The 21,624-nt window shown below is 43.4% G+C and overlaps 1 protein-coding gene across 4 annotated transcripts in view; it reads left to right on the top strand.

Annotated features, from left to right (window-relative positions):
* MYO3A (myosin IIIA) overlaps nucleotides 1–21,624 on the top strand; it is a 2,295,212-nt gene that overhangs the window by 1,439,329 nt on the left and 834,259 nt on the right. For all 4 annotated transcript variants that reach the window (XM_069648154.1, XM_069648153.1, XM_069648152.1 and 1 more), the window contains one exon: nucleotides 20,285–20,490. In XM_069648154.1, coding sequence (XP_069504255.1) covers nucleotides 20,285–20,490 — 206 coding nt within the window. The remainder of the gene's footprint in view (nucleotides 1–20,284; nucleotides 20,491–21,624) is intronic.

The raw sequence follows: 21,624 nt of genomic DNA, 5'->3' as shown, positions 1-21,624 counted from the left end.
TTTCATCCATGTTGTCCTCCCTGTTATAAGCAGGGGGCTCATATGTCAGATTAACATACCCTGTCACTGCCATTAACTAATTTAAAGGATAAAACCCCTGATTCTCGGTATCTGTACTGTTGTTTTCAGAATGTGAAAGAGGAGCAGAGGGTGTTTCATCCCCCCCTTTATGCTAATTAAGGATCCACACCTTTTCGGGCGGGTCCTCCTTCTCGCTCTGATACATTTTCCATAGCTCTAAAATGGCCAACCTTCTCTGTTACTTCTTTCCTGTATAATGTGAGAAACATGAAGGTGTCTCGCTGGCTAGTCACCGGGGATCTGTCATCCAGGTGGCCAGGACACGGCCATCGCTATTGGATCCAGTTCCTGGGGGTGGACCAGTGAGGGAGGACAACCTGGATGCGGGGTCCTTGGGAAGTGGGACACTGCCAGATGAGTCATGGTATCCCCCTTCTTTCAACACCTCTTCCCCATCCTACCACATGGGATATCCCAAAACAATCCACCCCCCTTTTCAATATGAACACTTTCGCACAACACAAAAGACAACGGACTAACACCAGAGCCATTTACCTGACATGTCCCAATACAAGGATCAGGCAAAGTCAGGCAATTGATCAGAATCACACACACCTGACGGCCCTTCCCCTTCCCCACAGGGATAAAAGGTGGAGCAGAAGAGCACAGGATGTACAAGGCAAACCGCAGGACGAGACAGCTGTCCAGGCACAGCAGTTCAAGAGGAAGAGAAAGACGGTGAATAACTGAGAGGGTGACAAGGAGCAAAGCGACCTAGCCCTTTCGGACCAAGGCCTTTGAAACCTATGTTGAAAGCATTGTAAGACCATGAACAATACCCCAAGTGTGTTGCAGCAGATGTCAACGGTACTGGGAGCATGCCACACTGATAAGCAGGACAGAGGGAGATGCCTGCTACCGTAGTACCAGCCTTGACTCTGATACGAAGAAAGCGAAGCAGTTAATCACAGCCGGTGAGTCAAGGGGGGGGCTTGATAAAGAAACAGAACTGTGTTGAACAAAAGTAGCAAATGGCTGATTGCAGAATATACAAATAACTGTAGCCATACATGGGGAAAGCCAGCTCCAGATTAGCCAGGCACCACGTGAGTGCTCACTTGAAAAACTTGGGGCAATTACCCAATTGCTAAAACTATGATATCCAGAAGGCCTTTGAAGAAGGCAAGGAGGGGGTCAAAGTTGTCATACAGGGGTCTTGTAAAATCCTCTGTACAGTCGAAAGTCTTTGGCCGACAGATGATTGTGAAGCGACGGACAATGAATCCCGATTGGTGAAGTTGGCAAGAGTGAACATGGCGCAGGGATGCTGACCAAAAAGGAAAAAGTATAAAGTCTTACGAACAGTGTGTTGACAAGAGTGAACCCCACAGAGGGATGTCAAAGGTGAACTGTTTGAAAAGAGATGAAGACTCATGAAAGTAAAAAAAAGCCATAGTGAATCCGGGCGGAAGGAAGCTGATGTCTGAAAGGGGTCCAAGCCCGAACGAGGGAGATCCATGTGTAGAAATTAATCACCCCAAAGCTAATTTTGAGAAAGCCTGAATAGTTTTTTTAAGAAGACATTGTGATTCGTGAATGCAAGAAAAGACATGGTGACCCGAAGGCAGGAGGCTGGCGTTTAAGAATGGGTTTGAGCCCAAAAGAGGGAGATCCAGGGGTGGAAAGTCATCACCCAGATATTATTGTGAAAGGAACTGTTTATTTGTTCCTGGGATGAAGACATCACCCAAGGTATAGGTGAAACAAAACTTTATGTTTATTTGTTGAAAACATCAGGCCCTCGAAAGCAAAAAGGAAAAAAGACTTAACTATCGAAGAACCTGAAACCTTGTACAGAACTGTCAGCTCTTGCTGGGAAAGTTTGAGTGTCTGCGGTGCTGAAGAGATCCAACTTGTCCCATGTTCAAAACATGGGGAAGGAAGACCCCTGGCAATCCCATCCTGACTTATTATTTGTAACACTTCTTTCTTTATTGAAAACCCTATCCCACACTCTTTCTGTAATTAGTTGTAAGGATCTGGCAATAGTTTTTCTTTTAGTATAGGCCTTTTACTTTAAATCGTGACTCCTCAGTGATAACAGCCAAACCCTGCTCATCTGCTGGGTCAAATCCACGCATGTATGAACATTTACCTTTGAACGCATCGTTGCGTCGCATGACTCTAATCCCTTCCTCGCATATACACTCCCATGTCTTCGGAAGGAGCAGGAGTCCACCCGCACTGGAGGAGCAGGGCCCGCCGTCTCGAAGGAGTCCTTGGGGCAACATTTAGCCCAAAGGTCGGCCTTGGGGCTTACTTAGCTGCTTATTTCTAATTTTCAGCTTTTTCCACGGACCCCGAGAAAATGTGATTTTCCTATGCACAATTACTCCTATGTGCACCTGTAGCCCTCATGTGCTTCGGCGACTCTGCTACTAGTCTATCTAATATTACCGGCACTTGTCTATCGTGACCGCATGTTGCCCATTCCGAAAATGAGTACTTAACAATGTATGCCATATATACCCTGCTTAACGTAAGCAGTGCAAACCATTGTGATTGGATTGCCTCCAGACACCTGTGCCTGTTTTGATTTTAGATATTTGCGCACACTTCGAAACCTAGCCCTATGTCTACATAGATCTTAGCCTGTGACCACTGTGACCATCATGATTGCATTGCCTTTAGTCACCTATACTCATTTTGAATTTAGATATTTGCGCCTACCTTGAACCCAGCCCTGTGTCTACATACATTTTATCCTGTAACTACGGCATCCATTGTGACTGTGATTGTGACTGTATTGCTTCTATATACGTGTGCCTATCCTGAATCTAGATATTGGCGCACATTCTGAACCTAGCCCCTGTATCTACACAGACCCTAGCCCTAAAATCATTGTGTCAGCATTGCTTCTAGACATTTGTGCATATTGCAAACCCAGTCCCTTGTGTCCACACTGTACTGTACCTAGACTTCTATGCATCTTTGAATCATTGCCATCACATTACCCTAATCAGATCACCTCTATCCACTCACATACCTGCTTCCACTCCCGTGATACCACCATACCTAGCCTTACTCACCCGTGCATTAACATCCTTAACCTACTTTAAATGCTACACTCATCACTAGCTAGCCACTTCACACACACACCATGTATATGCCTCCGATCTACACTGTCCTACTGAGGACTATCCTATACCTATTAAGTATACTAGACCTCACCATGCAATATACTTTGCTTTTAGCAGCGCATGCAACTCTCCATAACAAACCTCCTAGTCAATGTGACCTGATCACAAGACCCTGTAGTCTCCTCCAAAGAAATCTCAAACTTTGCACCAGACTCCCCAAAATGTATGAACCCCTAACCAAAACCTCACATCCTCTCTCTAATAACACTACCAGAAACCCAAGAGGCCCGCAGCCTCATTCCAAAACCCCCTTGCACAAAGCTATTAACATTCAGCACCCACACCAGCTCAATAGCCGACTCACTCGAGACCACAACACACACCCAAGGCACCACCTTAACACCCAGGCACCACCTATGGAGACAATACAGACCACTATAAAAGGTGCTCTAATAAATGCCCGTTCTATGGTGGCCCATGACACAAAAATATCTGATCTACTCCTAACAGAAAAAATGGACTTCCTTGTTATCGTTGAATCCTGGCTTCACTCAGCAACGGGCCCAGCGATCATGTTAGCCGTCCCTGAGGAGTACACCCTTCTAAGATTAGATCGCACCACTTCCTGAGGCGGAGGCCTTGCCTCAATTGCAAGACCCAGCCTAGCACTGAGACTCACCCCTCCACCAGATGCAGACTCTTGCGAATCCCTCACTGCCAAACTGACTATCTCTGACACCCAGACCACTAGGCTCTTTTGAAGAAGACCTCACTAACATCCTTTCTGATAACCTTAAAAACTCCTCGCTATGCCTTCTCTTAGGAGACCTTAATCTTGGTTACACAGACCCATTAGACCATAACGCTACGCAGATTAACGACTCCTTTGAGGAATTAGCATTCAACCAAAAGGTAACTGGTGCGACCCATACTAAAGGCAGAACCCTTGACTGGATAGCAGAGCATCATTGCCAGACATCTATCACCTCCATTATACCACCACCTGTTCTCCTTCTTCCTAGAGGCTACAGCTACCCTACATGCAGATAGCATAGCTTTTGCCATTCCTACTAGAAAAAAAAAAACATTACAGCTGATAAACTCACTCCCCTGATTCTTCCCAACCTGAATTCTCTTCCTGCCCTCACAGACCCATTCATCCTGGTAGAAGAGTATAACAAAGTAATGCTATCTGCTCTAGACACCATAGCACCTTTGAAAACCAGAAGAAGCAAACCAAAAAACATGTGAACACATGGTTCTCTCCTCACCTGAAAGCAATCAGACTAGAGAAATGAAAATGTGAACAGATCTGGAGACCAGAATCATCTGACACTAATAAAAATAACCTCAGCAAACTAGCATCCCTTTACAAAATAAAAATCATCCTTGCCAAACAAGAGTCACATAACCTGTGTATTACTCAAGCCAACTCAAATATTAAGGAACTGTTCACTATCCTTAAAGGGATAGAAACGCCTATCCAAGCCCCAGGCACATGCCTCAAGGATAAAAGCTGGTGCACTAGCATGCAGAGCACTTTATCTAACAAGATAACGACCCTCCAGGCCAAGATTAATAATAAAAAAGAAACTCTCCTCCTTACCCTTAATCCTAACAAAATCTCAGCTCCCTTCCCCCTGACCACCCTGCCTCCCACCACTCCCACTCTACCCACACCCCACTTCAACTTCAAGAAAGTATCCATCCTAGAAGTTGAAAAGTCATCCTAACCCTTAAACCGTCCAACTGCCACAGCGACCCTTGCCCAGCACAAATTATAAAAGATGCTGCATGTGACCTCTCCCCATTCATTACCACACTTATAAATGCCTCCTTCTCCACTGGCACTATTCCCAACAACCTGAAACAGTCGTGGGTCGTCCCACTTCTCAAAAAACAAACTACTGACCCGTCTATATCCACAAACTACAGTCCATCACGACAGTTCCGTTCCTGCTTAAAATCTTAGATAAGGTGGCGTACCTCCAAATCCAAACATATCTGGAATGCAACCACCTTCTAGGAGTACATCAGTCAAGTTTTAGACCCCAACACGGAACAGAAACTGCACTTATTGACCTTGAAGCACAAATAGACGCCTTGAGAGACAATGGCAAGACAGCACTATTACTACTACTTGATCTCTCAGCGGCGTTCGACCTGGTCGACTGTAAGATTCTGTGCAACCACTTGGACTCTGCCGCTCACTTCTCACAAGAAGCTATTGGATGGATTCAATCTTTCCTTGACAATAGAACAATGCAGGTTTTCTCACCTTTAGCAGCTGCTGACCCCATACCCATCTCCTGCGGTGTGCCCCAGTGCTCCTGTGTCTCACCCACTCTGTACAACATCTTTACAAATCCCCTTTTTGATGATCTAGATGGCTTGGGTATCACCTACACTAATTATGCAGATGATACCCATATCCTCATCCCGCTGATGAGAGATGACAACAAGGATTTGGCCTTTGTGAATGGAGTGTACCTCATCATCCTGGCATGGATGGCATCTCATGGTCTATTCCTGAAGGATGACAAAACAGAACTCCTCATTCTCGGCACCCCTGCCAACCTCAATAAACTAGGCCACCTCTATTCAAATTTCAAAATAGATAATAACAACATCACAGTAGCCAAGGAAGTCAAAACTCTCGGATTTTATCTAGACTCTACTCTAAACTTCAAAAAACAAGTCAACTCCATGGCTTCAGCTACTGCTTACACCTGCAGCTAATCAGAGCAGCCAAGCCCTTCCTTTCATCCAACAACTGCATTACCCTAGCAAGAGCCTTTGTTTTATCTAAACTGTACTACTGTAATGCCTTATATGTAGGAAGTAACACATATATTACCAATAAGATCCAGATTCTACAAAATAACGCCCTGAGAGCTGCCCTAAGTATTCCTAAGAAAGTCCACATATCTGACCTCAGAAGATCCAACAACTGGCTTTCCACAAAAGACAAAATTCTCCTCAAAACAGTTTCCCTGACACATAAATGCTTACACCATGCTGCCCCATAATACCTCAGTGCCAGATTCTCGAGACAATCCTCCAACCGCCCCTCGAGAACTGCCAACACCAACCTTCTACTAGTGCCCAGATTCAAACGCATGAAGACTGTCGGAAGCTTCCCGGTCAAAGTTGCCCAATACTGGAACTCGCTCCCACCCGTCTTAAGGGAAGACATGCCTTATCTTCATTTTAGATCCAACCTCATCCATTGGATCAAGGAAAATGACATCTGACTCTCTACTACACTTAGACTACATCACCTGCCTTGTCTGTACATACTGTATATAATTGCCTAGTGATGTCCCCTGCCATATTCTGTATAAAATGTATGATATCTTACGGCAATGTAACCAAAGCTGAACAACCCTTCTGAAGTCATGTACTGTTTGGACATACTGTATATAATTGCTTTGTGATATCTCTGACTACAATGTGTATAAAATGTATAATATTTTACAGCAATGTAACCTAAGCTGAACAACCCTCTTTATGCCTTTGCGCCCTGATACCCTCGGGTCTGGCGTGCACTACAAATATTAAAACAAACAAACAAACAAACAAGACACCATAAGGACTACCTTATTTTTCATTTGGTGGTAGAAGCTTGCTCCCATCTTAGATTTTGGTATAGGTTAGTCATTTTCCACCCTGCCTTTATAGTTTAATAAACACCTTTGAACTGTGATCACTTCTGTCTGTCTATTCTTGATACCATGCCTTTCTTACAATATGCAGCTTGTAAGTATATTGTCATGTGTTGCAATACCGTTCTTGATATTGAACCTTCTTGAGCCCAAGGCATAAACATTTTTTCAGCCGTACCTTTTAATTATTCAGAATGGTACTTCCTAATCTTGGGTGTGTATCTCTGTAGTGTCTTACACAGGTGTAGCAGGGGTGTGTTCCCCATGATGACAAGTTGTTTTTGACTGTCAATACTTACCAGACTTTTTATTCTTTTTTTACTTTAATCAAATATACCACAATAATCAATTTGGGCAAGGACCACCAATCGCCGCCCACACAATTTTGTAACCAATTTAAAAGGAATGATTTTCTCTTTATTCCTTCATTTATAGTCCTGTCGATTCTTGCTGTCCTCCTGTTCAATTATTAACAATTAAGAATCTTCTTTTACTTATTTATTTATTTTCTCAACTTTTATCCTTCTCTGATTGACGTCAATCACTTGATTTTTAGAATTTGACAACCAACTAAATTATTACTATCATTTTATGCCTCCTACTTTAAACATGATAAATGTTTTACACTGACATATTAATAACCCAAACAAATGTGCACTTTTTATTTTAAGTGATCGCCTTCCTTTACTTACTCTAGTAAATGTACCTTATCTCAAGTTTACCTCATTTTGGAGTTTGACACACATTCTTCATCTCGGCATTGCCTCAGGAATTCCTCAAAATACCCCACTCAGAGGTTCATGCATGTCCTTCTGCCCACTTGGTACCAGGAATCGAGGTATCTCTCTCTTTCTTTATCCCACATCCTATTACTGTATATTTACACTTACAATACAATCCCTCTTCTTTATTTTCTAATTTCAATGCTATAGTTACATCCGTTGTCCCTCGGTATCGACTCCTCCCCAATCAAACACTTTGCCTTCTGTCTGTGGGGGCGCTTTCCGGGCCCGGACAGGAATTTCATCAAAGGGGCACCTGCCGAATGACTCTTTTTCAAACGTGTCTTTTCTCCGTTCTCTGCAGGAAAATCTGCGATCTTCTGGCTAATGGTGGAAGACGTCCAAAATACGACTTTATTATCAGCTCAAATAAAGAAGGGAAACGTGGTGAATGAACACATTTCAGCGCACTCACTCTCATCTACACTTCAATTACACAATGCTTTATACCTTGATGTACGTCAGCTATGATATCATCCTATGTGGCAAACAGTAAAAACCTATTGAAAGGAGGGATTGGTAAGGAAACTTATATATCCATACTTAATTTATATGGTAATAACATAATTGGCTGCTCCCTATCAGGTAGGTATGCCTTAACTACCTCTTGCTACGTACAATACAGATTAATAGCAGAATAACAGCAACAAATTTGCTTCTGCAACAGTATATGGTACACTTCTGCATAAACCTTCCTGAATGGTTGGCATTCCCTCCCAACCGAGGACATTCAGCTAGTTAGCAACATGTAAGAAAAATGAAACCCAGGTGTGGGGAACAACATCAGACCACAGCCCACATGATCAATTAGCCAGCCATCTCTCATCAGTTAGGCTCTAAGCCAAGGCTTCTTCTGTGTAGTTGACCTTGCTGACTGTTCTTTTCCTTAGGACTTTTAAGGGAGTGTAGGTGCATCACTATCTTCAGCTAGAGCTTAATGAATAGGCCTTGTTTTCGAGTCTTGCACCACGTGTGAGAAGACCATGATTTTGTCCATTTCGACCTTTCATTTAGTGCTGTTTAATTCAATTAAGCTGTGTGTGTTATTACTCTTTTTGGCCTCTGGAGACATGGTTGCTCTGTCTTGCATATGCTTTCTACCTCTTTAATTGTTCAATGCTTGGCACTTGCAAATGTTTTCTCCTTTCCCTAATCTAAGAGAAATATGTCATGTGTATGTAACTTATCCTCTTGGACAATCGTGATGAAGGCCGCATATTTGACACACCTCAGTTGGTGACGAGATGGCCGAAACACACTGTGTTGACTTTCCCAGAACAGCAACCGTCAGCACTGCTTTATCAAGATAGGCCAAATACTAAGGAAATTAAATGGAACATGATACTGTATCTCAACAGTGTCCATATTGTTTGTGTCTAGAACACTGTTTGTTTGAACTTGTTGGTAAAAAAAAAATGTTTTTGAAGGCGTATGACCTATTGGGCCAAATGAATGTATAAGCATGAATTGTCTATGAATAAGTCTCTTGTTTAAAAAAGAAAAAAGGATCCACACAGGATTGGTTTGTACCGCAATTAATAAAATAGATTTAGATTGTATATAAAATAATCAACTAGATTGTCTGGGTACTTACTATACAGTAGAAGAGAGGAGATTGTGACCAAACATAGCCTTGACGATTGTTTGTTTGTTGATACAGTGGTGTATGCAGACATCCTTCCACCATGTCAGTGAGAGGGTACATTCAATGCGGTTGTCTGAGTGCATAACGTCTCTCATATCTTCAATGCAGTATTGGGATGATACCTGGTCACACACAGTGCTCTTTTGCTGTTCTCCCAATATGACAGAGGTGAGGGGGCAGGCACTAGAGATGAAGTGTAGATATGCCCATCTACACAGTTCTAAAACTTTCCAGTTTGGGATTAGAGATCAGGTAGTGTATGAATGTATTGCCTTGCAGCTGCTTCTCACAGCACTGCCACTGCTTTAAGCAGATTGCAGGAAGAGATATGTTCTTTCAGTAGTGAGTGCTTAAACTTCATTCACTTGTGAAACAGGGTTATCCAAACGACATGGGACGTGAATTGCAATCAGAGTCCTTTATGCTTCAGGATGAATGGCATGGGTTAAGCTGAGCCAGCATTAGAGCCCAAGGACAGTGGCGATCATTTCAATGCTTTTGAAGCTCCGAACATGTTTAGCTCTGACATTTGCTATACCAGGAAAAAGGCAGTCTGGAAATTGCTGGAACAAAAGGAGGACAAGGTGGTACTAGGCAGATACCGCCCAATCAACTGTGCTGAATCCTCAGATGTCGTCCCTTTTCCCCTAGGCGGAGTGCCTTCCCATGATGCCAGTGAGGTGAGGCTGCTACCCAATAGTCCCCCTGGGGGGTGTTACTCAGCGGGAGGATTTCATGTGGAGGGATACCCCCTATGGGACTAGGGATGACTCTTCGGGGAGAACATGGTATGTCCACAATACATCCCAAACTCCCTCACCCTCATTTCCCGGGCACAATGCACCAGTCCCCTATATTTCCATCTACTTATGTACAGTAGATAGGCCAACCCTTGTGAGAACCACTGAGACAAGGATGAATAAGGGACTACTTGCATGATGTATGCTGGAAAACTAGGAGTACAAAGGTCTGATTGCAGTTGAAGGCAAAAGGGAGTGGTTGTGGCGACTGAAAAGTAGCCAAACATGAGACACAAGATGGTGAGCTGTTCTGGCCCTCAGGAAGGACACCCTATCCCTGCAGGGGGCGTGCCTGTCCCTAGACAGCGGATGGTGCAACACTTATCTAAGAGGGATAGGAGGAGAGACTGTCCCTGACTCTCTACAAAGAATGTGGTTCTCTATACAACACACTCAATTCTGTAAACAACAGCCTAACAAACAAAGGTGGACAACCAACAGTGTTTGAGGTGAACATGAGAGGGGGATTAGTTTTCGTAGTCATAAAATGCTTCAGTTAGCATGTGGGGACTGGAGACATCTGGATTTTTAGCAGATTTTAATTGCCCTGATGGCTCCACATTCTCTGCATGTTAGTGGTTGCCCAATCGCTGGGGATGTAAAACATCATAAATTTACATTTTTGAATTTTCTTAAAAACACAAGCCCCACTGGCTATGGGGTTTGCTATGGATAGAATCCATGCTATATGGGTTTGTTATAAGTTGTAGCAGTATCCCCTGCTGGTATTGGGGATATCGCGTATTGTTGTGGTGGAGCCACAACAGATCTGGTCGACTAGTTCTGATGGTGCTCTAGTGGTTTAGACCATCTTCTTCAGGATGCAAATTTCTTCACAGATTGATCAATAACATCTTCCTGCTGGCCTCTAAATAGGGCAGCAAAGGCAGGCTGCTTGGGATCCTGGAGAGGAGAGACAAATCCCATTGCAAAAGGGGCATAAGTATTCCTCAAGTTGCAATGTTACAGAGTGGTACATCCAGAACCTGCTCAGAATCTAGTTGCATGGCTAATGTTTGCTGTATACTACTGGGTTGCTAATTCTCTGTAAGGAGCATTGCCACTATTTGGTGTGGCTAAAAAAGCTAGACAACTATGTCCCTGGGAAGGGGTGGAGGGGGACAACATTGAGGCAGGGCGGCTGGAAAAAGGTTGCAAGTATTTTTCAGACCAGGTGTGACTGTGTTATATGAGAACTCTCTCCTGCTGGGTAATACATACAGTGCTGGTCATGTTTAGTGACATGGCTGATTCTAAAATGGAGAAGAAAAAGGTTTTGTCCTACCTGGATGGATTTATGTAGTCCAGGAGGCGAGTGGAGTGCAGGAGAAACACATCCCGTGCAGATCAGAGCCTGCAAAAGATAGGGCAACATGAGGTAGGGCTGCCGCTATGGCTTATGGACAAGCGGTGGCTAGATTGTGGTGAGGTCAGGAGAGAACGTACCTTGCTGGGTTCTTGCGAGAAACGCTGCAGCCTGCTCACTGGAAGGGCGCCGGTAGCGTTGTGAGCGGCTGCAGCGATTGCTATCTTCCGTGTATGATGCGGGAGACGGGGCTTGGCCTGTTGGTTCAGCGAGAGCGCGGCCAATCGGGTGGTGCCAAGTCGGAGGTATGACCAGCACCCCTCATATCCAGGTGCGCTGGATATGAGGAAGATTGGCGCAGCAGAGCTCCTGCAGACTGAAGGAAGCCTCTGGGAAGCAACAAGAACCCTGCAATGGAGTGCAGCCATCGAGGAAGAGCTAGAACCATTGCGGACCAAGAATACAGGTGTGTGGGTTGCCAGAAAGGTGCTGGGGACCCGAGGAGGCAGTGGCAAACCAGAAGCAACAAGAAGAGCCAAGAATACAGGGTCTCAGACCCTGACAGTTATGAAGAAACCTTATTAACCATTGGGATTCATGATAGCACTTGGCAGGAGAGTAAACCAAGTCTATCAAAGAAGTATGAGAGGTGAGTTTTGGACCCTGCAACCATAAAAAGCAAAAGTCATCATTGATCTTTATAGCCACAGTACCTGGCAGGATAGTGAACCTGGTCAGCTGTGAAGCAGAGACTGAAAAAGGCCAGGGGAAGGGAAACATTCCCCCTGGTGTTGAAGAAGATTTGAAAAAATCCAAGAGAAAGGAGTCATTCTCTTGGCTTTGTGAAAAGCCTGATGAAAGGCCTGGGGAAGAGAGACATTCCTCCTGATGTTGGTGAAAATTGTGAGAAATGCCACGAGAAGGGATCATTCTCTTGGCATTGTGAAGAACCCAAAAAAAGGCCAGGGGAAGGGAGACACTCCCCCTGGTGTTGGGAAAGATTGTGAGAAAATCCGAGAAGTGACTCATTCTCTGAAGAGCCTGAGGAGGACCAGGGAAAGGGAATCATTCTGTCATGGTGGTTGTGAACATTGTGTGAGAACCCAACAGGAAGGAGTCATTCCCTCAGCATTGAGAGAAACCCAAGAAAGACATGGGGAAGGGAATCATTTCCCCTGGCATTTTGAACTGTCTACTACAAGCCAGGAGAAAGAAGTCATTAATCATGGTGCTGTGAAAAGTATTAAGAAACTTAAAGAAGGTTGGGGGAAGAGGAAGTCATCCCCCCTAACCGTGTGACGATAAAAGACTTTAATTTTTCCATGTGTGTTGATGGAGCACCAAGCTAAGAAAGCTTTTGAAACGTTTTGGTTTTGACCTTTTGGAAGAACGTTTCCTTTTCAACACCCGAAAGTGAACTTTGGTTCATCATCCAGAAGAAGGGAGCAATTCTTCTGACCAAGAAGATCACCACGTTATTTAGTTTGGTTTAGAGTTTAAGGGAAAGAAATAGGCTTTGACATATAACGTTGGAGTACTTGTTTTGGACAGACATCGTGACGGAATCCTTAATATTTAGTTGAGGTAGGGGAAGCCCTCTTAGTAATAGTGACTCTTTTATTTTACATATTAAAAGTCTATAACCAAAAATATGCCACCTTTGTGCCAGTCTCCTACTTCTACACCCATACAGAACCTACACATGGAATACAAGTAGTAGACTCTGTTCTTTAACTATTGGAGCGTTTGATAGCTCAATGCCTCCTTCCAAAGGAGGGGTGATATAGGACCAGACAAGAGAGAGCTAAACTTCCCTTAATGTCCATGTGGAACAGAAGATACATTTCATCGATGGTTTTGGAACTTGTCTGCATCCAAGTACAAGAGATATGCAGAGATATGAAATCGATCTCCAGGTTCAAAACGCAGACTACAACGCATGCTCTGTATGATTCCGTGGAGGAGAACCTCAGCAGCCCCAAGTCCAGAAGAGTTACGTCTGGCAACTGTATCTAAGTATATGCAAAGTGAATCTTCTGACAGGTTCGAACCATTAAGCTGACTTTGACATGCCACTGAACTACGTCTTCATTGAACAGTGCAGCGTCCATGTTTCTGAGTCCTGTTACTGGCTTAACACCTTTATTTTTGCTCTTCAGCATGTTTGTTGTTATTGAAGGTGGAGGGGGAAATGGACCAACAGTTGCATTTCTTCCGTCCTTCTCCCCCACGAACCCCAAACATCGCTTTCTTTAACGACAGCATGCTAATTTATGCTGGCATAAAATTCCACTGGCCTTTTAAACCAGCAAAAATCAGGTGGATTCCTTATGGATACATTGTAAATGCTGCCTGCCATGGTTAAATGGCGGAAAACATTTACACAATTTGGACTGCAAAGTGCAAAATCAAAGGTGTACTGGCAATTACACTTGTGCCTTTCTTTTGCACTTGGCAGTGCAAAATATTTAAAATTAAAATCGCACTGAGGGAAATGTTTGCACATGACAGGTCCCCTGATGCCCAATGTACACATTTATGTTTATATATGGTTAATTAATGGGGCTTTATAATTAGCATACATTGGAGAATCCATTAAAATATATCTGCCTGTTGCATGCAGAGGGGATCTGGTTGGCCTTATATGGTACTTTGCTCGACTGGAAGATTACTGTAGGACTGAAGACATTTTAAATCTTGGATTAATGAGATGTTGGTGGCAGGCGATGCCCAAAGCAGTTTTTCAAATATTATTAATATGGACCTGGTGGTGATGTGCTCTCAAATTGAAGAAAAAGATCCTGGTTCAACCAGGTTCTGCCCACTGGCAGATGTAAGTTTAAGTGCAAGAATGATAATAGGAGTCCCAGGGAGTGGAGTAATGATAACCAGCTGCTGGGCACTGGCAATGGGTCACCAGAAAGAGTGATTATCTTGGCTGTGACAATGCGGTAAAATGTCATTCCGTTTCTTTTTATAAGTCTCTCTTTTTAATTACTATAAGAATTGAGTGTTTAGTGGCCTGATGTCATGGCCTGGGATCCGGGTTCCCCTCACTCATCAGTGACACGGAATCCCTGAAGTCGCCGTTCATATAGGAGACGCCACCCTCTCTTTGGTTCATGGAAGGCATCATGGTCGGTGCCATGAAGACGGCTGCGTTCTTTGTGTATCACATGTGCGGCGACTGCATCTTGTGACCGCCACATCCACGGCACGACGCGGAAGACGCTTGAGGATTGGCCCATAAATATCGCTTCTGCCCACATGACAGCGTTTCTAATTACATGTTCCTTCCCGGAATTCAGAGCTCTGTGATTGCTGCCTTGTCTTCGTTGTTTCCCTGGTTTTCCAATTTATGCCTCACCCACAGATTTGTTGCAGTCTTTGCCCTGTTTCTCTCTGCTCAGCTGTTGACAACCTCGGATTATTCCCTCGGACTTCCCTTGCCTAGCGATTTGGTCTCTAGTCTGTCTGCATGGTCTATTGACATGGTCCGTTCTTGGGACTGCTCTCTTACTGATTCTGCCTCTGTTATTGCCTGCTTGTGTAACGACTGTGCCTGCTACCAAATTGCCTTATTCTCCACTCCTTACTCTGGGTCCTGAACCTTCCCTTCCTCCATCTGCCCTCTCCCCTTCCCTTGTCCTAAAAATATCCGAACTAGACAGCATAAACAGCACATAATGGACTTGCGGGACGCTTTGCTGAGTGCTGTACCCCGGACCTAGAGCGACCCTCGTTCCATGTGGCCTAGTTATCCTCTACTAACCTCCCCTTCCCATTGTTTTGCCCACCTCTTGACCCGGATTTAGGAACGGACTTGGACTATCTTCTCTCCCTACAAATGGTAAAGAACCCTGTCAAACATTGCTATTAGTCCCTTGGTTTATTCCTAGTTCAGGCACTGATCTGGGTTTTTTTCCGCTCTCCTTAGTGGAAGGCCCTGTCACAGGTCCTCGGCAGATCCATGCTGGGTTAAGCGGCTATACCAGGAGTGGGGTCCCCAACACTTTGTACACCAGGTGGGTACAGATAGGGTGTTTTCTGTCCTTTTTCTGGTTGTTTCGGTCACAGTATCTAAAGCCCATCTGTCTTGTTCCTAACAGCCTGGTGGTCCTCCTGGGTGGTCAGGTCATACGACCTTTCAAGGAATACCTTTCACTAGCTCCAGTCTACTTACTTTGAGCAGTGAGACATATTGTTGGGAAGGTTTCCCTCGGTGAGGGGGACCTTGGCATAGGGTCGGTGAAGACGGGAAGGGAGAGAAGTGAAGGTATCCGTGGACATCCTCTCCATGAGTATCCACCGTGTATCCTTTGAAAGTGTTCTCACCACATGGGGTTCTGACACCTGACTGACCCTCCTGCTTTAAAGCCCATTGTTGCCTCCCAAACTATTCTTGAAAATAAAACAATATCTGTCCGGCACTGTTTGATGATGAAGCCTGCACATATGTTTGACAGTTCCTAATTTATGTACTGAAAAAAATCATTGGTCAGCTAACTGGGGAGTAGTAAAAATATAACCAACAGATCCACTTAGCTTCATATGGCACAGATTAGTGATTAGCGATATGACATACTGGTTTAGAGTGATAAAACTGCTTCTTTATTGTGTCTTTAGCTCTTTTATAGCAATCACATTTGAGCAGGCAGTGGAAACATGATTCATCTTTGAGATGCAATGGGACTTAGTGGCCGATATTATGAAATTGTTTAGTTTAGTTTAGTTTAGTTTAGTTTAGTTTATTCATTTATATAGCACACCGAACCCAGAGGTATCTGGGTGCATTGCAAGTTACATGTTTTACAGAGAGTTTTGCATCATATACATCACACACAGCAGAATATTTGCAACATATGATAGATGGTTACAAAGCATTTACGTAAATTCACTAGGTAAGACTAATTTACCAAGATCATAACCTATCTAATCATTATGGCTCCGTACAGTTTTGAAGACAGACCAGGATTAATGTAGGGCAGTTGCACCAATGAGTATACATCAAGAGAAGACAGCCATGCTTTAGAATCATCCCTGAATAGGTGATAAGAAGAAGCTGCTCTTAATGGGGCTGGCACAGAATTCCAGAGCCTGGCTGCCATGAGTGGGAAGCTGCTACCCCTGGCTTTCTTAAAATTGCATTTGGGGACATTGATGTTGTTGATCTGCATTGTTCTAATGGGGCGTTCTGAAGTGTGTTTGGTCAGTTTGTCCATTAAATATTTCTGGGCTATGTTGCTAAGATATTTGTAAGTAAGGTTTAAGGATTTTAATTTAATTCTATCCTTAATGGCCAGCCATTTGGTGGAGCGCCTACCTATCTAAGGGCGTTGTTTTGTAGTATTTCTAGTTTGTTGATATTGTGTTTACTGGTACCTAAATAGAGAGCATTACAATTGTCTAGTTTAGACAGTATAAGTGCTTGAGCTAGCGTGATGCAGTTGTCCATGGAAAGGAATGGTTTACAACCATTAATAAGTTAACAGGTGTATCTAGTGGCTGAGGGAGTGGCGTTAACTTGTTTGTTCAGGTTCAGTGCAGAGTCTAGAATAGAAGCCTAAAGTCTTCACCTCCTTGGAGACTTTGATGTTAAGGCCGTCAATGTCGAATGACTTAAGTTCGTTGCTGAGTTTGTTAAGTCTGCCTGATGAACAAATGAGGCAGAGCTCTGTCTCGTCATTAAGACAGAGTCTATGCATGGCCATCCAGGCTTGTATAATAAGGTAAATATTGTTGATTCTAGACATGTCTATGTCGTAGTCTCCTGTGATGGGGATGAGAATCTGGGTGTCATCAACGTAGTTAGTGTATGAGGCACACAGATTGTCAAGTTCATTGAACACAGGCTTCGTGAAAATATTGTACATGGTAGGTGAGACACATGAGCCCTGCAGGACCCGACATATTACCGGTACTAGTTCTGCTGCTGACGTAGGAGAGAAGACTCTCATGGAGCGATTGTCTAAAAAGGATTGGATCCATGCAGTGGCTTCCTTGGAGAAATGGGCGGCTGAGCTCAGGTGATTGCAAAGCACTTTGTGGTCCACCAGATCGAAAGCAGCAGATAGGTCTGGAAGGAGGAGACTAGCTAATACCCCTTTGTCCTTCAGCTCATCCATTTGGTTTTTCAAGTCAATGAGCACCGTTTCTGTTCCGTGTCTTGGTCTAAAGCCTGATTGGTGGAGTCCTAATAGATTATTAGACTCAAGATAAGTTTGAATCTGAAGGTAGGCTGCTTTGTCTAATATTTATAAGAGAAAAAGCACAGTTGTTATTGGTCTGTAGTTTGTGGGTATGCTTGGGTCTAGATTTGGTTTCTTTAAGAGGGGAAGAACCCAGGCATCTTTGTGATCCGTGGGTGCTGTCCATGTGTTGAAAGATGAATTGATTAATAATATAATAAAAGGTGCTAGGTCCCTTTCAGCCTCTTTGATTATAGATGCAGGACAGGAATCCCCTAGACATCTAGAAGGTTTGAGAGAAGTTATTATGTTCTCCACTTCACAGATGGAGACTAGTACGAATTTAAACTGATCGTTTGGTCTGATTTGTTTGGCAGGGGGGTTGTAACAGTGGATAATTGGTTAGGAGGTTATTTTTCTTTATTGCAATTTTATTTTGGAGCATAGAGATTTTATTGCAAAGGGCATCTTGGATATCCGTACACCAAGTTCTGTTTTTGATACTTGTCAGTTGGAGTAGAAGGAGATTCAAGTTCTCTTAAAATAGTAAAAAGTTCTTTTGTGTTAGAATTGGCTTTTCAATTCTTTCATTGATTGCGTCTCTCTTGGTTTGGAGGATCTCCTGGTTATATCTGTCTGAAATTTGAGTGAGAATAGCTTTATGCTGTTCTGATGGGTTGTTTTTCCAATGGGCTTCTGCCTGTCTTTTTTTCGTTGCGAGTAATTTTGAGACTAAGAGTAAACCAGGAATTTAAGTGAGCTTGTGGTTTCCCCCTACATTGTTTTAGAGGGGCTATTTTATCAATGGCTTGGATAATGGTGGTGTTGTAAAGTTGAACTAGCTCTACTAGGTCTGTGCTGAGAGTTGCGAGATTGGTGATAGGATGAAGAAGTGGAAGTAAGTTGTTTACTGTGATGTTTCAGTTGTTTCTTGTGAAGGCTGGAGGGGCCATCTGGGTGGCAAAGTTGGGTTGTTGGTTATCTTTAAAGTCAAAGGAGATCAGATGGTGATCAGTCCATGCACAAGGATCGATAGAAGTTATATTGGTTGTGCAATTTATGTCTGCTAAACAATTTAAGGTGAGGCCTTTGACTTGAGTAGGCATGTTGATTCTGAGGGTGAGGCCCGCCTCAGACATAGTGTTGACCAAAGTGGTAGCATTGGCGTCATTGGGATCATTCAGGCCTAGGTTAAAGTCTCTGAGTATTATAATTTGTGATCCTAGTTTCGAGTTAGATTTGAGTAATGCAGGTATGTCCTCTTCAAATGTTGAGATAGGGCCAGGTGGTCCATATATGTAAGGTGCATTGATATTGTGTTGGTGGCTGAAAGTGGTAATTTTACTAACATGAGTTCCCCAGATGGGAAAGGAGTATTCTGGGTGATTCTTAAGCCCAAATTACATTTAGCAATGAAGGCAATACCACCGCCTTTAGAAGTTGTTCTGTCTAGTCTAAGGATAGTGTAGTTCTCAGGAATAACTAGAGAAAGAGGTGGTCCAACTGCTGGCTGCAGGCAGGTCTCTGTGATGGCTAGGAAATCTAGCTCATTAGCCGTGATGAGGTTGGAAACATCCGTGTAGTGGGCAATCATCGATCTAGAATTGATGAGGGCACCTTTAATGGCTGGCAGTTTAGGTTGGCACATTTGAAGTTGCTGTGCTGACTGGGGGACAGATTCTATGTTAGGTTTGGGTTTAGACTTGCTACTATGAGGTGTTTGTAAGTTCAAAGTATTGTATAGGGTCGGGGTAGGTGGAATGATTTTGTGGAGCCTAGATCCCAGTCTATAGTTTCTAAGGCTAGTCGAGCATGGTTGATTAGGTATAGTGGCAAATAATTGAATCCATTGGGATGGGGACATTATGCCAGTAGGTGACGTAGATGTGCAGTCCACTAGTGTTGGTTTGTCATTGGTAGGGAATAAAGGTGGCAGAAACAAAGTAGGTGTAATTTGATCCACTTGAGGTGGTAACTGCAGTGAATTGAGCGAGATAGAATTCATATTGGCAGTGGTTGTCGCATTAACCATGGATGGTGACGGTATAGCTTTAACGTTAATGGAAGGGGTAACTTGCAGGAGAGAAAGAGAGCAAAGGTAGATGAGTATTGGTATTAGAGCTAATAACTTTATGGGAGCCAAATACATGGTTGGAGTAATGTGGAACATCAGAAAACAACCAATCGATGCTGTGCACTAACATTACACAGGCTCCATGTCCATCGCAATACCTTGAGTTACATCTCAGTGTATTCCTCCGAATTGTTAGAGTGACAGGCGCAGCAAGATCATTCCCCAAAAACGTGGAATGAGTATGAGTGTGGAGTCTCACTCATTAACTGCTTGGTGTGGAATTTTGTGTTTTTGTTCTGTTGATGGACGTGTCTTAACGGCCGCCTTCGATAGTTGCAGTCCAAACAGCGGATTTTCTGATCTGTTGACCTTTCTTTTAAGTAGGAGCGGAAGCGAAGCTCCTCCATCAGTTTCCATTATTGTTCTTTGTTGTTCTATGTTGATTTTCTAAAGGCTTGTCCCTTCTAGTTTAGAAACAAAAAAACTATTTTTAGGAAAATAGATTTCCGCATTTCCCCATTTCATTAAGCTAAAATGTAATCAGAAACAATGTTAATTTTGTATAAACAATCAGTGCACTTAATATAAGATGCTCATAAGGTTATGAATGTGAATTATGTTTTGCTTGTACAATTAACATGCCATCTTTTTGATATTTTTTAGTATTCTCTGATGGATTTATTATCCAAGATGGTGGCAGGCCAGCCCCATTTTGTCCGCTGCATCAAGCCAAACAATGATCGCCATGCCAACCGGTATGACAGAGAGAAGGTGCTAGTCCAGCTACGCTACACAGGCATCTTGGAAACTGCAAGGATCCGGCGGCAGGGTTACTCGCATCGCATACTCTTTGCAAACTTTATCAAACGGTACAATTACAGTTTTGTTTTTTATAGAAAACGTAAATAAATGGCAGCAATAATAGATACCTGTGCACTATATATATAATATGAGGATGAATTTAATTTTGCATCGGTCTATTCTGTTGCTGTAGTTCATCGCTATGTAATTGTTTTTATTTCTAGCTGCTTACAATCCAAATTGTAAGTGTGAGTTGCTTCCCAACTCAACCATGGTCATTCTATTTGGATAAACCTGCAGCCTTTTCATCCTTTTTAGGTTTTGCACTGACCTGAAGGAGAAACCTCTGCAAAATGAGGGCCTCGTTTTGAGTTTGGTAGTACTTCTGTAGGGATTACTGCCAAACCTGTCTTCCATTACTGCCAAGCAGTTTACTGCTGCAGTATGTGTGGGATAAAAGTAGTGTAATTCCCGATTATTGGAGTCCATAGAACTCCATGGGGAATTGGGAATATATGTCGCCATAATTCCACCTTTGGAAATTTCACCCATTGTTTAAGATAATTGTACTGTAGTCTTGTCTTGCCACTGGCCTGGATGCTTGCTGTAGAATGTTGGTACATGAATGCAGCTCAGGAGAATGTTGAGTGGATCTGTGTGTGAATGTTCTGTGAGTTTCAGTTGGGGGCCTGAGCTGGGTTGAATGGATGGCCGGTGGGTCAGCTCCTTTCCAAGTTAATGTTATACCTTCCCATGTTCCTGTCCATGTCTACGTGTGCTGTAAATACTGATAAGAGTAACTGGAGTATTGTACAGATTGTACATATGTGAATAAAGCCTACCTGGAACCAAACCTAGACTACAGCTGGTCTGTGATTCAGAAGTGCACTCTGGATATCTAGCATGAAGGCTTTACAACAATAATCTTTAGGATCTACATCCAGAAACATGCTGGAGGTAGATCCTCAATCTTACCTTAGAAGTCGGAACTGGACGGTGCAGAAAATGTATGCTAAAGTGACTGTAAATCGGTTACCACCATTTATTTCGCACACCAGTGAAATCATAATGAGACCTATCGTCTCAACATCAACCATTATCATCCTTAGAGGATACATCCTGCAGGGCCATATACATCTCTACTCATTTATAATGCCGGTCCAGCCTCCTGGGGATATGCGGCACTAATAGAATCCTTAGGT

This window comes from Ambystoma mexicanum, chromosome 2q (assembly GCF_040938575.1).
Source record: "Ambystoma mexicanum isolate Mex_15411 chromosome 2q, UKY_AmexF1_1, whole genome shotgun sequence".
NCBI lineage: Eukaryota > Metazoa > Chordata > Amphibia > Caudata > Ambystomatidae > Ambystoma > Ambystoma mexicanum.
The sequence above is the reverse complement of the archived record's forward strand: the minus strand, read 5'-3'. Positions and strand labels throughout refer to the sequence as shown.